Source organism: Phalacrocorax carbo, chromosome 3 (genome assembly GCF_963921805.1).
Source record: "Phalacrocorax carbo chromosome 3, bPhaCar2.1, whole genome shotgun sequence".
NCBI lineage: Eukaryota > Metazoa > Chordata > Aves > Suliformes > Phalacrocoracidae > Phalacrocorax > Phalacrocorax carbo.
The window spans coordinates 83,137,211-83,154,051 of NC_087515.1; the positions used below are offsets into that span (position 1 = coordinate 83,137,211).

A 16,841-nucleotide genomic window follows, 5' to 3' on the forward strand; every position below is an offset into this window, starting at 1 on the left:
ACTCTTCCCAGCTGCTCTGTGGGGCTGACAAGATGCAAACTCGTTCTCCTTTCCCTTTCCACAGGTGCTCACCACATCCAGTAATTACTTTAGGGCACAAAAGGTCCAGCCTGTCCACACAAAAGGGGTGTGTTGTACTGCACAGGGACACCAGGGCGAGCATGCACCGGCCATGCACCAACATGTTCTGCATCCCATATTTTGTCTCCAGGGTATTACTGCTCCCCACCTAGCCAGTTTCTAGGCAGTGCCCAGGAGTAGGCTACTCCAGGCCAACTGCTTTGATTTGTGACTTTTCAAGTTGTTTGCCAGAAGGTACACCTAGGTGTACCTGCTCAAGAAGGGGGGATTGGATGAGGTGATCTGCAGAGGTCTCTTCCAACCCCTGCCATTATGTGAGTCTGGGATTCTGTGAAGTGCCAATAATGCCTTTTAATGAGTTGGGGAAATGGCCAAAATTTATGATGAGCAGCAAGAAGAACCAAAGAGTAGAAAGAAAAAGTGGAGCAAATGTGAATGTCATATTAGTGAAGCCTGTGGTATGAATTACAGGCATTTTCTCATCCTTTTACGGTTCCAAAGGGAAGGTGGCTGGTTTGTTTTTTTTTAAGGTAACCCCTTTGTCTGTTTTCTTCTCTTTTTGGTTCCACTCTTTGGTGTTCCCACAGTTAAGCAGAGCTTTTTATCCCCATAAACCGTATAGTTTATGTTTAGAACATCTGTAAAAGTTAGAACTTTCCCCCAACACTTCTCTCAGCTAGAGAAAACAACGTGAATAATAATGTACTTTATCATGCATTCCTAAATTTCGATATGTATAATCTAGACCTGCTCAGTTTCTTGCTGTGGACATGCCAATGCTTGTTTTTAAGAGTATGGCTTAAAGTTGTTCTAGGCTGGATCTTTTATGCTGTGGGATTTCTAATTATGCAAGTTCAACAAAAAGGGTGCTAACCATGGATTCTCTACACTGGAATATTGTTTCACAGCCTTTTCAAGTTGGTGACCTTTCCTTTAAATTTAAAATATTTCTATTTGTAAAAAATGTTATTCTACTGTTACAGCTTTAGCTTTTTTGTATGTAAGGCAAAAGATTGGCAGGTAATTTGGGCTGCCAAAAGAGTAGGGAAGAGTTTTGATGTTTGTTTTTTTTAATATCTCCCCCACCAGATAGTTCTAAGAAATGTTAAGCATCTGGCATCCTGATCACTTTTTTTTTTTTTTTTTTTTTGACTACCTCTGCTCTGAAATCTGACCTCAATGCATGACTTAGTATTGAGAAAAGCACTGTAGGCCTTTGTCATCTTAGCTTTTTGACTTGAAACTAAGGCAAGCCATAACTAAGGAGAAACAGCTTCAGAGTAACTGGCAAAGACAAGGAATATCAGGAACTAGTCTTGCAGCTGCTTTGTGGAGATGGCTGTGTTCGTCTGCAGCTTCACTGAACATGAGATGAAGCACTTCGGCACACTGAATTCGAAACTGAATACTGGCTCAGCGAAAACCAAAGTAAACCAAGGCATAGCAATTCTTAAAGCCTGCTCTTTTCTGCAGTCTTGGTCATATATCTCTGGTGCAGATTTACCAAGAAGGCCAGTATGACTTACTCTGTAGAAAATCTGAACTATACAACCCCTGAAATAAAAATGCTGCCTATGAAATAGAACAGAGTTTCAGTCTTTTCAAATTTGGTGACTAGTCATTGCTTATGTAATAAGCCATATCTCAGGTGCACATATACCAGAGGGTTAACATGGCTATGAATCCCTTTTCACCCAACCCTGTCAGGCTGGCTATACCAGGCGCATCATGCGGAAGCACACAATTACAGAGCAGTACCACTCAGATGGGAGTTTTGCCCAGTCTTGTATGTATTAATGAGATAATGTACATTATTGTTTGGACAAAATGTCCAAGTTCCTGAACTTTTATATGAATAGAAGTGCTGTTGGACACAGCAAGCTCCTTGTGTGCTTTTAACGTGAATGTTTATACGGCACATCTGTAACTCAGTAATTAGCTGACATACCCAAAGCTTTTGGCGATGTTAGAGTTTTTTGCTAGTAAACATTTCAGCCATCCAATTGGAAGCTTATTCTATTTGGGATACAATTAAAGCCATCCTCATGTTGGGTAACCAGGCAAGGTATATCTTCAGCCACGTTAATGAATAGAAGATACCTTAAGATGGCATGTTTTTGTGAAGTGATACATTAATGATAATTTCATAAAGAATATGTTATCATTAAAACTTCTTTCAAAAACTTCAGTGTAAATTTATTTCATAATCATGCTACTTTTTAGTAAGCAATATTAGTCTACATTGTATTGATAGTCTCAAAGCATTGTAAAAGAAATATTTTTATTATTTTGTCCTGTACAGACAGTCTTTGGTCAATAATGTCAATGTAACTGTTATTAGTGAGATCTCAAGAAAATCTTGACTTAATTACTGTATCTTCCTTTTATTTGATTTCTGGCTTTGTGTGACTGGGTTATCTTAATAAAAATATTTATTTAACACTTTTGCTTTTCTACAAATAAATGTTTGTGTTTCGTGTCTAGATGGATCCAGGTCTAGAAAAGCACAGAGAACAACTGGTAATTGAAGTCGGCAGAAAACTGGACAAAGCCCGCATGATTCGCTTTGAAGAACGAACTGGCTTTTTTTCTTCAACAGATTTAGGCAGAACTGCCAGCCACTACTATATTAAATACAATACTATAGAGGTAAAATATGATGTTCTATTTCTGGGGGTTTTTCCTTCTTTTTGAAGCTATACCTAAAATAGTTGTAAGATATTACAGAATATGTAGCTGATTTGTTCAATATATTTTCAAATCATATTTACCGAAATGGGGAGAGAGAAAGTAGAGAGGAAAAAGAAAGAAACTAAGTATAAAGCAATACTGAAAAATTAGACTTGGTGTGAAATGAGATTTGAATTTCTATAGTCTCTGCCTTCTTTTAGGTGAATTATAAGAAACATTTTGGTATCAACAGTGTCTGCAACCATTGGTAACTGATAGCACATTCAAGTATACAGTCTGATAACAGAAAAGTTTTTCTGCATGAAAATCCTAATAGGTTCCCAAACCTTAAACAGCTTTTGGCACTGTAATCAGATTGTGTCTAAATGTGTAAGGAACAAGCTTGATTTGATGTACACACTCATCTTAAAACCTTTCTTTTGTAGGAAGTAAGTCTTTTTCTGTAATAAAAGCTGAAGACTTGCCATTAATAATTTTTAACTGTTTACTGTCACTATGTATAATTAGTCTCACAGTTTTATTCACTCAAATATGTCCTAGGCTTTTTTTTTTTAAATGGCTAGAATGCATGTCTCTCAATTTTGGGGTGCCCAAGTTTCAAGGGACTGTTTTTCTGAAAGTGCTGAGAAGTCATTCTGGAAATTGTTCCTGTTTAAACTGCATTACTCTGGTCTTCCAATAACTTATATTTTAATGTTATATGCCTTTTTAAATCTTGGTTAATATTTCTTTCTTTTGTGCTATATGTGTATTTTTATTTTCAATGTTAAATTCATTTTATTTTCAATAGACTTTCAATGAATTGTTTGATGCTCATAAAACAGAAGGTGATATTCTTGCTATAGTATCAAAAGCTGAAGAATTCGAACAGATAAAGGTAAAGTTGTATCCTTCCTTCATAAAAAGAATATATCTTAGAGCCAGACACTTCTGTAGTACTCACTCCATAAATAGTGTCTACAGACTCAAGTTTTGTTAAATATTAAGCACCATTATAAAATGCTTTCTAAGTTGGCATAATTGCCAAGAACTATATATGGTCTCACTCAAATTTATATGTAGTTCAGCTTGAACTATAGTGCGCATTTAATAATAGCTATGGATCTTTGAGAATTCCTTTTAAATGCTTTTAAGAACTTTCAGCGTCTCAATTATTAACAGGTGAAGATAAGTGTCCGTTGGAATGATGCACCCAGGGATGAGATAGTTTTTCTGTTTGAAGTTTAAACCATTATTAGATATCTCCCTGAACAATTTGCTTCATCAGAAATGAGGCAGGATTCACTGAAGTTAACTGTGGTATACTTCATGCAGGGAACAATATTAGATTAGCAGAATGATAAATTCTGATACATTATTTTCAAATTTGAAATCTAGAAAGTTGTTGTAACAGATTTTGTTGTGCAGGCTAGAAGGTTACTGTACTGTTGTACTCAGTTCAATTCCAACCTCCCTTTTTGCCTCCTGTGTGGGTAGGACACAAGACAGTACATTGCAAGCCAGCATGAGCTTGTTTGCCCGTGCTTCCATCTCGTAGAGGTGCAAGCCAGACTCCACAGGGTTTATTAGCTTGGGCTCATTGCCATTTTACCACAATTATACAACTTTCAGATCAGAGTTGGCTCTCATTCACCTGGCTCTGCGAACTGGCAGTGTGAATCCCTCACCATCTACATATTTACATATTTGCACACATTGAGAGAGTATTACCATCTCTTTATCTAATGGAGAAATTCTATTTTGCTGTAATCTCTTCTATTATAGAAGATAATAAGCAGTGAGGTTTCACAGTGATACATGCAACGTTTTCCAAATTAGAATGGTTTTTTTATGGTAGTAGTATTGCTTTGCTAGGTCTAAATTTAGCGTAATTGAATATCTAAAAGGAAAGTGTATGGAAATTATGATGTGTTACATTTCTATATTTGTAATAAAGTTAGTAGTGATGCTTCTTGACTAAAGCATAGTTTTTCTAGTTTGCTTTCTCAGCAAACTGAGAAATTGTATTTAAGAATTTGTATGGTATGGCATCAGTGCAACATAATTTCTGGGTTTTTTTGATTTGTTCGCAGTGCAGCTCTGTGTGCTAAAACTAGTAACTGATTTTCACAAGAATTAACTCAGGATTTACCCCGCTGTGTGATACAAATTGTGGCCTTTGTTAATATAAATCATGTCTACGTAATGCCTTTAAACATTCTGTATTTTGAGATAGGTACGTCACCAGTAGCTGAAATACAGGTCTGGATTTGACCTGAACTGTGCTTTGCAAGAGCAGAAAAAATTATCAAAAATGCTGTTGTAAGCAGAGCATAATATTCCCCTAACACTGGAGTCATCTGTGATGGTTGTGTCCTTCATCCATTTCTTTCCTGTAGGACCAGTGGCTGGGTAGTTGGGGATTTTAACCCAGTTGTCTTAGGGTCTTTTGTATGTCAGGTAGTCGGGTCCATATGAAAATTGCTTTCAGCTGGTTCCCTGCAGGGACCAAACATTTACCCTCTTTAAATAAGTTTTACACTAACAGACTATCAGTAAATCAAAGAATATGTAGATTTATGCTGGTTTTGCCATCTAAGGGTCATGAGTTAGAATGTGAAATGTTATGCATTATTCAAACCATAGACATTAATATTTCTTTACTCGTATTAAGACTTAATCTTATTAACAGTCAAAATTTTAATATCATGCATCATAGTACTTCACAGTTTTGAGTTAAAAATGTATTATGCCACATGCAAACTATGTAACTATAATGAGTACATTTAATGTTAATTCAAGATTGCCCTAATCCAGATGGACAGAGGTTTTACTCTGGTCAAATAAAAAATGAAATCTCATCAGATGAAGGATGGTAAGGTCAGAAGATTCAATTTTTGTTGCATATCAAATTTTTGTATGTCAATGGCAACCTTAATAGGTGGTGATGAATAATAAAATGTAATTGTGTCACTATTAAGATAGTTTCAATTATGGTCTATTAGCTACGCTCTGGAAGACATGGGTTTACTGCTTTTTTCCTTCTTTTTTTTTTTTCTTCCTTAAAACTGGAGACTCCACTTAAAAATAATATAAGTATGATATAAGGAAAATTTTATTTCAGTGTAAAAATTTTTATCAAATTGCTCCAGCCTCTTCATAATATATAATTGTGTTTTAGGTAAGAGAAGAAGAAATAGAAGAGCTGGATACCTTACTGAATGATTTCTGTGAACTTCCTGCTCCAGGAGGTGTGGAAAACAATTATGGAAAAATTAATATCCTCCTTCAAACATATATTAGCAGAGGGGAGATGGACAGTTTCTCCCTTATTTCAGATTCTGCATACGTTGCACAGGTAAAAATAGTATTTTATACATATCTGTTGCTGTCTTCTGCTGTTTTAATTCTCCCAAATGTTTACAATTATGTACATAGGCCTTGATCAGTAACTTTTTTTGTACATTTTGATGCAGATTGATTAAAAAATCAGCCTTGTGTGTGTGCATGGATGTGTGCCATAATATTTAAGTAGAAAGATTTGCAAAAGTCTACCTTCAGAGACTATTGCATTTTCTGTTGATTATAAATGTCCTTTTTGTTCATATTACCCCTGTAGTCTTGTTATAATTAGTAGTTCTAACTGTGAATGCACAGAAACTTTATTCTTAGCTTAACTGGCTTGCCTTCTAAATCTGGAAAACTGTTGCAATCTATTTTTATGTTTTGTGTACTTTTATATTTCTTTCTGCAAAACATAATTTGTGTTTTGTTCACATACCTTGGTTTACACAAGAAAGGTGTGCTATTACAATTTTATTGTTAGGCATAATCATGTAAATTTACATATCAGTCGATGTATTTGTTTGTCAGCTTGATTTGACACCTGAATGGTTGATAGTTATATAGCATGTTTAATTATTACACAGAATAATAAGAGAGCAGCAAGTCTGTTACACAGAACTGCTTGCTTACACAACTAGAGCCTACCTTAGAAAGGAAAGGTGTTGCCTGAAGTTTAGAATTCTGGATCCTGAAGAGCTCAAAGTGGCAAAATGCTTGTAGACAATCCCAGATGTGCAACAATAACGAATGTATAAAATAGATTATAAAGTTTTACCTTTTAGCCCATCCTAAGTCTCTCTTTCTTTTGGTTTTTGTTTTTGGTTTTGTTTTTTGAACAGTCAGCCACATGTTGCATTGAATCATTTTTGTATCATCCTTACAAAACAGTTTTGGAAAGAATTGATTGTAAAATTGCCCTTAGTTGGTGCTAAAGATGAGAGTTAAATACTCAAAAGTATACCTATTCTTCAGCAAGATTTTCATACTAACATTACCTTCTTCAGAAGTGTTTACATTTCATAGCACGTAATGGTATAAATAAGAAAATTCTGAAATCATTATGCACATCATAAAAATTGTGGTACTTGCACAGCAAGAACATTTTCAGTATGAATCTTTTAATCTTTGCTTTCAAGACAATTGCTTTTATTTGTCTGTCTCAATTATAGCATTTTTAGTGAGGCAACGTGGTCGTCTTCTCAGATCTTCATAAATCGTACATGTGAAACCAGTGCTACAAATTGTGAATTTTTTTAATTGGATAGTGACTATCAAGAAAATAATTCTTCCTTTCTAAGTAAAAGAGATGTGCTTCTTTAGTAACATATGCTTCCTATCACGACTAAATAATTTTCTATTTTTTATTCCTGTTGGCATTGCAGAGCCAGTAGACAATGATCGTATTCTATTCAGTGAATCAAGAACAGAATTGATAATCCAGGCCTAGTACCAGTAGGCCATAAAAAAAACCCAAAAACCTCACAACAAAAAACCAACCCCACAACTTCATAATACAGCTTGATAAGTTTATGAAAGGAATATCATAACTTATATTTTCAATATAAGACTGACCTCATTCAAGGTTATGTTAATAATTATTTTTCCAAGTTCAAGCAGATTTATACAATAGGCTCAGAAGATTATAACATGTTAAAAAGCAGTCACTACTGTTAAACTTCTGCTCAAATGTGAAATTCAGTGTGAAATGCAATGCTGTTATGGAAGTACAACTGAAATGAAAAATTAAAGCTTGAATTTCCATATAAACTGAGTTTGCCAGGTGTATATTATATGGGGGAAGAAGGAGGAAGATATTAAGTACAATATGTGAATTTGTTTCAGAAGTGATTGAGACGCAATTAATTTATAACTCCCTAATGTTAGCGTAACTGTGATCAAAATTCTATGGCAGACCTGCTACTACAACTTTAATGAGTTACACATGTTCCCTGTCATAATTTCTGTAGGCAATCATGAGGTAGTTCTGCCACTAGGCAGTGGTGGAAAAAACAGTTTTCAAGAATGTTTGAAATAAGTTTGAAAAGGAAAATCTATTGTTACGGTTTGTCAAAGATGAATCTATGGGATCCTTTTCATTTTTACAAAGAATACTTGAGAGAATTACAACATTTTTGCTTTTTTTTTACTCTCCAGAATGCAGCTCGTATTGTTCGAGCTCTTTTTGAGATTGCCCTTAGGAAACGTTGGCCTGCAATGACATATCGACTACTGAATCTCAGCAAAGTCATTGACAAGCGGCTGTGGGGCTGGGTTAGCCCTTTGAGACAGTTCTCAGTGTTACCGCCATCAGTCCTCTCAAAGTTGGAAGAGAAGAATCTCACTATAGACAAGATGAAGGACATGAGAAAAGATGAAATAGGTGAGAAATCAGCAATACTGATCTGCTTAAACTATTAGTAATCAATGGGCAAGTTAGAACTAAATCTGAGCCATTCATTAGTATACCCACTCTGGTCTGGAAGCCATGTCGACACACTAATATGGTATTACGGTCTCTCCAATAAAGAAGGTTCATTCAGTCTCCGTAGCTTGTAATATGGCACAGCTTTCAGGGCAGCCCGTGTCCTGCCAACCCCAGAACACATGTGGAATGGAGATGTGTGTTGATATGTATTTGCATATATGTGTGTATGTATATATTTATGTTGACCTGTGCTTTCCTTCTTGTTCACATTACATAATACACTACTACAAAAGCCATCTATTTACTTTTGCCAGTTGGCAAAATATGGCCGCCTTCTTTTTTTATTGAAATACTATTAGCGTGAAAAAGAATAAAAGCAGATTATTATGTCCTGGTATACTATCAGTAAATGACCTGCTTCTGAAACACTGCATTAATTTTCATTGAACATGGAGAATTCATTGTCACTGGTGTCATTGCAGCAAAACCTTAACGGAATTTTTTAAAGGATTTGACACTTTGATAATGAGAAAATCCACAAGCCTACTGATCGACATAATGACAATTTCTAGTATGTGTATATAAACTGTTGTGCATAAACTGTCCACCAGCTGGTTGAAGTTGAAAAAAAAAATCTCCTTGTAATGTATTTCTTTTTCCTATCTTAGTGTGTTTTTTTTATTTAGGCTTTCTTTGCACCTGTTATTGCAGAATTGTTGAGAAACAAACAGCCATTTTTTTTAAATCTAATTTTACAATAAAAATACAATTCATAGTCATTGCTTTTTAAAATTTATGACCTCTGACTTGGTATTTCTCTCATTTGACAAGAGACCTGCATTGCTAACTTAGGAAGCTTTGTGACACGCCTAATTTAGGTTGGAAAAAGTTGAACAAATATGTAAAAATTTGCAGAATTAGAGGCTATATTTCTAGTTAATAAATTAAGCCAGAGGACTATCAGATTTTAAAAGCTTACTTTAACTGTGCATTATAATATATAGTAATTTTAAGTGTATTAAAAATATAACATTTTATTTGAAGTGCTAGCATTATTGTTCATTTCTATTTAGAAGCATTATAGCACTTTTTAATTCAGATTTGTTAATTTATTCTGTAGTCTTTTTAATACTTAATATTATTTTCCATTAATTGTATTAGTGATTTTTTTCTTTTCTTTTGCTTCCTTCCCTCCATACCTGCCCTTGGAGAAGCAAGAAATCTTTTATGAAAATACAAACCCAGTCTTGCTTTCTTCAACATAGTGGAATTAGTATTGGCAAGATGGAAATGTAGCAATAGATATCTATAAAATGTCTAGTTTTATTTTATATTAACTTAGTTTGAAAGTAGATGAGAGTTGGGATTTGACTCTGAAAATAGGTCATTGCTGTCCATATGTAATGATATTTCATGTTCGTCAGCCTTAAAAACATCAAAGCAAGTTGACCTGTGCATCTCTGAGAAGTGCTGTTTCCTGCCTAGCCTCTCTTTCTGACACCAAGAGTGTGAAGGAAGCACTTGCCTGGCAGCTGCCTTATTTTTATTTGAATTCAAAGCCATGTTGAAGTGAAAAGAGGCACAGCTTCTAGGTGCTGCCTTGTTCTCTGACTCCATAGAACTAGTTTCAGTCTTAGCGTTTCTTCCTTTTTAAATGTTATTGTGACCTTGGAGATAGAATAAAAAGGACAGGAGCTAGCTGGGCAACTCAGTCCATGGCCTAGGGAGAGATAAAAGCATCAGATGGGTGCCAGCTCTCCCAGTGAACAAAAAGTCTGTTGTGTGCACAAATCCTGGATCCCAATGTACCATGAATTGGTCAACACCAATCTTTGTGCTATTGCAGTGTAACCACGGAGTTTCCAGAAAGCAAAAAAATTACTGTGTTACCTGAGATAAACAGTCCTGGTATGTCAGAATACGGATGACAATTGTTGTGGTATAAGCAAAAATTATTCTTCCTTTGTTAAACATACCTATTTTCTCAGATACTCAGCATTTGTTCAGAAGGTTTTAATATGTCTTAAATGTCATTGATAGTTTCTCATAATGTGACTATTAAAAAAAAAGGGGGGGGGGCAGGGGAAGAAAGAGTTTTATAATATTCTACAGAAGTTGGGAGCGGACCCTTATTTTCCCCAGCAGATAAATGTACAAAACTTCAGTGCTGTTCTGTACAAACACAGAAGTTCACCTCACACATCGCAATACAGGAAGTGATTTTTGGCCTGAAAAACTGTACTTGCCTACATAAGCTTATTGAGTCATATATTTGAATATTTAGCATCTACCTTTATCTAACATTATTTCTGAAGTTTTACCTCGAATTGCAAAAGCTACTCACTCTGTAAGTATGCTATAATGCTGCGTGTATCACCAAGTTGTACCAATATAATTGTTTGGTTTTTAATAATCCACTTGCTGGAGGTGCACTTACTTTACCAACTGCAAACTAAACTGATCAAGTATGAGGTAAAACTTTTGCATTAGGGATTTGCTGCTTAAGCAAGATCACCATTCATTACTTCAGAGTATAGAGAAACACCTGTGTGAGGCAAACTCTGTCAGTTTGTTAAATAAGAAAAACCAAAGAGGGGAAGTCAGGATCAATATAAAAAAATCAGCAATTGCAAGATGTTCTGCTCCTAAATTTCATGCAATAGCAAGAAAAAGTTTGTATCACCTTTTCACTGTGCACATAATGCAAATAATGGGATTTCTTCTCCTTTTTTTCTTTTTTTTTTTTTCAAATGGGAAAGTGTGCACAGGAGCCACATAATTATATCAGAAAACATTGGTAGCCATTTGTAAGGTAGCTTTTAACAGTGAGTACTTGTGACCAGCACAACTAAAATTTAAAATATATTCCACATAATTATGTAAGCAATTTCAGTGAAAATGTGATAAATCAACCTTCTTTCCCTAAATAAGCTAGAAGTTGCAACATTTTTCAGGAAAAAAAGAAATCACTGCTACATACTTTGTTTTGTATTTAAAGTTAAGAGCAAAGGAACAGAGATTTCAGCTGTAAAATACAAATAGGAAAAATTTTTTAATGGATATAATCACTTCATTGCCTTAGTTACCATGATTGTGGTATAAAATAAAAAACATTGCAACATTTAGTTTTCCCTTTGTCTCAGTTACACACTGGTATATTCTCAGAGATGAGAGCTGCTGTGAGATGTTTACTGGTTGTGTGCATTTTTAAGCTATTAAATACCTTTATTCAGCTTTATGAAAAGCGTTCCGTCTGCTTTGAATCACTACACAGGAATTGTAGAAGTTCAAATGTGTGCCCTTCATTAAATAAAAGGTCAGTATTCATGCTTTAAAAAAGAACTATATGGCTTTGTAAGAGCCTGGTCAAAAAGTCAGTAAAGGAAAGGGAACTAGCTCGACATAATATGTTTTCAGTGTGAATTCTTAATAGTTATTTTAACCCCTTAGTTATAGCCAACAGGGGGGGTTAATACTGATTTTGCTAGGCTCTAAATTGCTAATTCAAGTTAAGTATTACAAAATATTCAGACATGCGAGGTCAAGAGAGTCAGACATTTATGCACCTAAGAGCAAAACAAGCAAGCAATAATACTTCGCTCTAAAAGCCTATTTGAAAGTCGGGGTTGTATTATTTGTCCTGGAAATGCAGATTTGTTACACCTAATGTTTTCTTGGCAGGTCATATGCTGCATCATGTGAAGATTGGGTTAAAGGTAAAACAGTGTGTCCATCAAATCCCCTCCATCATAATGGAAGCAACAATTCAGCCAATTACCCGCACAGTGCTCCGAGTTCGGCTGAACATCGCTCCTGACTTCACATGGAACGATCAGGTGAAAAAAAACAAAGGAGGTGGAGGAAGGATGGGAAGCATTAATTTAGCTTCAGTAAAGGTGATGATTACAGGGAGTCCATAGCTGTTTGGATAAGAAAAAAGAATATGTATTTTAGCTAAAAAGCAAATTTGATAATAGGAATGGAATGACCTTTAAGACTTTTGTAGAAGGCGGCACCCAAAGATCATCTTTTTATTTCCATTAATGGTTACAGGCTTGCACTGTTTATAACATGTTGAAGCAAGTGCTTATATTGAATATTAATAGTAGTCACACGCGGATTTGTTATATGCCCATAAAGGAGAAGCAAGAAAAAGGGAGACATGGATGACTCTCTGAACTATGAATGAATGTCAAACACAGAAAATAAAGCCTTGAATTACAGTTCATGTGTGCCAAGTTCTGCTGCTCTTTATGGCTTTACAACTGTACATTCACAACATCAGTGCCTTTTTTTCTGTTGGGACCTGTCTGAAGAGAAAAACTGAGATATGTTTAGAATTATGTCCATCTATATTTTATGGTGCAAGTTTATATGAAAGGAGTTGTACTAGTTGCGCATTTAGATATTCCCTCACCCTTTGACTCCGAATCTGTTCATTAGAAATAGATTTAAGATAAATCTAAATGAAATACAAATGTCCACATGGGGGCATTGTGTTGTTGCTGGTACTTCTGAAACTTTCTACAGAAACCAGGCAAAGATACCTTAATGGGCAAGCATATTTTTCTATTTTTACGCTTAAGATAAATTATTCTGAAAGGTGGATATTAAGTATCTGTTCTTTTATTAAGAAATATTTTTAAAATCCCTACGATTACAAATTTACCTTAATCACATGTAAATTAGAGTTTTATTCCACAAACATTTAGGTGATTTTAGAATTTATTTTCCCTGCCTAAATGCTTTTCCTTTTCTTTTGTAAGTTTCACCAAGTTACCTTATGAATGGGAGATTAGTGATCAGAATATAGAAAGTTATATTGTTTGCTACCTGGACTTATTACAGAAATGTTTGAATGGATTCCTAACACGAATTATAACATGAATTATTTTTTGCTGCTTTACTTATGTGCAATACTTCAGAAGGCAAACAAGCATTACTTTTTAGGATTGAAACAAGTTTTTATTATTCAGTCTTTCATTCACTTTACCTGTTATCTATTACACCCAAAAAAACTCACGACTGTTTTTCATATTAAACCGTATCTTAATACAAAGTAATTTCCTGGTATATTTTTAGATTTTTCTACAAAATCTAGGTTTTTCTATATTTGTACAAATTGAAAAAGGGTCCACACAGATTTATACTTTCTTATTTTGATTCTGAACTTCTAAAGTTATAGCAAAACTTCAGCAAAAATGTATTTTCTGCTATGACCCCTTGACACAGTTCTCCTAAGAGTTGCTTTGGAAACATTATGACCATTTTATCAATTCGATTTATGGAGCTCTTTTTGTGTGAATTTGCATACTGGTACTCATCAAAACTTGGAAGACTCTTTTTTATTTTTGTAAGGTAGCTGTTGACTTTCTTGTTTCCTCAGTAAATAAAACTTCCATCACAGTAAACAAACAAAAAAAGCTATTAAATTTTAATAGTCTCTAAAAATTAATAACTGTCTTTTAAATTCAACCATTGACACTCTGAAACTGCTTCTCCATCATCACACAGTATTTTAGCAAGCTATTCAGAAGAAGACTGTAGAAAACTTATAAGTACAGCTGTAATTGGTAGAAAAACTAGCTGCCAAAAAATTCCATTCAAAGAATGGGAGTAGTCAAATAGAAACAAAATATTAAAAATTTAAATATCATACTCAACAGAAGTACCTCACTTGGCTAATATTTAATGGTTTTAAGACTGTTCTTTTACCTGGATATGTAGTTCTAGAATGATCTCATCACAAATTTGGCACTTGCCTTTAGCAGAGAAAGAAGAGATGTTTTGGTAGTCGTGAGATATGACATTATCTTGATCTTTAACGGCTGTGGTTTTCAGTGCTGGGAGGCCTTAAGTTCAGTAAAAGCATGTGAGCCGTTTCCCAGTGGAAAAATCTTATTATATGGTTAGAAGCAAAGGACTATAAAAATACCCAGACAGAGCAAGTAAGCCTTACTGCAGCCAGGAGGAGTCCAGCAGAAATACAGAATAATGCAACTAGTATTAATTAGCTGAGTCATATATCAGACATGCAGTTTTAGGGCAGTGGTTGCCCAAAATACAGGTATGTGTCAGTTCTTAAGAGCTCCCCAGAGCTCTTGAGAATCATTACTGCAGGACAGGTTGCATTGCCCGTTCCCACATTGCCCTTCTTGTCCTCACACAGCTTTGTCACAGGACACTCCAAAACTAAGAGGCTGTTTCAGTTGATAATAAAATTTCTGAGCTTTATCACCTTCCTTAATTTTTCTTTCCTCTCTTAAATTCTCCTAAACCCTGAAGAACTAATAATTAGTCTCACTGTAATTTTTCAAAACGTCACCTGCGGTGACCTGTGTCCTTTCAGTTTCACTGCTTCAGTTTCCAGTGAAGCTACTAGTGAAATTCAAATGTAATGAAAATGAACGACAGTGTCTTTACTGTCCATCTACTTCTCTATTGTGCAACCATGTAGAAAAAGAACCTTAGTTCTATTCTTAGTACGTATTTTTGTCTCAAAAGCCAGTACAGACTGTTTTCCAGCACATACACGATAATGAATTATGCTGAAAATAATGGGTGCTGGGTGAATCAATACCAGATTCCTGCAGCGTCAAAATTACCATTAGAAGCAACTATATACTTTGTGGTTTTTCCTATTAACTGAAGTTTAGGAATAACTCCAACTTTTTTTTCATCTTCGAACTGGTTTTGTACCTTATCATAGTCCTCATCAGAAATGTCACAAATCTATGTTCATTTAATAGTATGTCTTCTATACTCCTCTACTACGCATTTTTCTAGTTATTTAAGTAAAATGCTTGCGTATTGCCGCAAGACATTTATTCTGACAAAGAAACAAAAATTCTTAACTGAGCATCCCACCTAGCTGTGATTTGTGGCTGGCATTACAAAATAAGGGGTACACAACCAGGCAAACAAAAATCTAGGATGGAATAAAATGTTGCCAGATGGCATGGGAATCATCAAGAGAGCTCTGTTTATGTTCTTCTTACTTCACCTGTAGCAGTGACTACAGCCTTCTGAATCCACTTACTATATCTTTCTAGAGGAGAGGGGAAGAGAGAGAGGAGGAATGTCACAACTCAGTGTCCCATTTTTCCTGAGAATGTTTTTGACTGAAAAATGAGCAGTAGATAGCAAAGACAATCCTCTCTACAGAATCCGGAGACAGAAGTACAAGGAGGAAAAAGCTGGAGGAGTCCTTTTTTAAGAGCCTAGAGGAAACCCTGGGAGTTCAGTCTATTTATAAACAGCTGAGGCACTAGCTTCAGTTGCACTTACATCATGTCCGTTTATATTATACATACCTTAAGCAAACTCTTATTGAAACATAAACTTTAAGCAGACTGATCTAATTAGAAATGTTATATAGCTCTTACCTCTGATTTCTATATTTCTGTGTTCCTTTGTAAGCCTACATCATTTCGAAATATATCCAATATACCCAGCAAATCTGGAGAACCTCATTACAACAATAACAAAGCTATCTTTTCTGCTCTTAAAGGTACATGGCACTGTTGGAGAGCCCTGGTGGATTTGGGTAGAAGACCCTACTAATGATCACATTTATCATTCAGAGTACTTCATCATTCAAAAAAAACAGGTAGTAGATTTTATTCAGAATCTCATAGCAAGACAAAAATAAAGTTAGTGAGATGCGGATTTGTACGGTAAAACAGTATTTTGACCTAAGCAGATTTTCAAATCAGTAGCACAGCTTTCTGATTCAGATGTACATGATAAGCTTGGACTTCCACAAAGATGTTTTCTAATCTCAGGTGCCCCTTTTTCTTCTCCTGCCTTGGTGGGATGGTTATTTCCAGGTGAAAACAGAAAGACTGTAATGGTTTTGGCTGTTAAAGAAAAAGATGAAGTGCCAGCCTTATTTTTATCTTTTGAAGTCCATGGAAACAAAATCCCTCCCCAGTGGTGAAATATATTATAAAGATGTGAACATTTTGCACTTGGAGTTGCACACATACTTTATTGCTTTGTGTTGGTAATGCTTATGGAAGTGAGGCAAACTATGATTTTTCAAGTTACTGATTTGTCTGTGCAGTAATTCTTCTCTACACATTTGCATTAGGTCATTACTAAAGAACCTCAACTGGTGGTGTTCACAATCCCAATTTTTGAACCTCTTCCTTCTCAATATTACATTCGAGCTGTGTCCGATAGATGGTTAGGCGCAGAGGCTGTATGTATCATAAATTTTCAACATTTGATTCTTCCAGAGAGACATCCACCCCACACAGGTAACTTCAGATTTGATCATTTTGGTTTAATTAATCTTGCTCATACTGATTTTCCTTAT

The 16,841-nt window shown here is 35.1% G+C and overlaps 1 protein-coding gene across 3 annotated transcripts in view; it reads left to right on the plus strand.

Annotated features, from left to right (window-relative positions):
* The window catches only part of ASCC3 (activating signal cointegrator 1 complex subunit 3), a 288,816-nt gene that overhangs the window by 197,026 nt on the left and 74,949 nt on the right, over positions 1 to 16,841 (plus strand). For all 3 annotated transcript variants that reach the window (XM_064447556.1, XM_064447557.1, XM_064447558.1), the window contains 7 exons: positions 2,566 to 2,730; positions 3,563 to 3,649; positions 5,933 to 6,109; positions 8,251 to 8,476; positions 12,203 to 12,357; positions 16,032 to 16,130; positions 16,614 to 16,782. In XM_064447556.1, the coding sequence (XP_064303626.1) occupies positions 2,566 to 2,730; positions 3,563 to 3,649; positions 5,933 to 6,109; positions 8,251 to 8,476; positions 12,203 to 12,357; positions 16,032 to 16,130; positions 16,614 to 16,782 (1,078 nt within the window). The remainder of the gene's footprint in view (positions 1 to 2,565; positions 2,731 to 3,562; positions 3,650 to 5,932; positions 6,110 to 8,250; positions 8,477 to 12,202; positions 12,358 to 16,031; positions 16,131 to 16,613; positions 16,783 to 16,841) is intronic.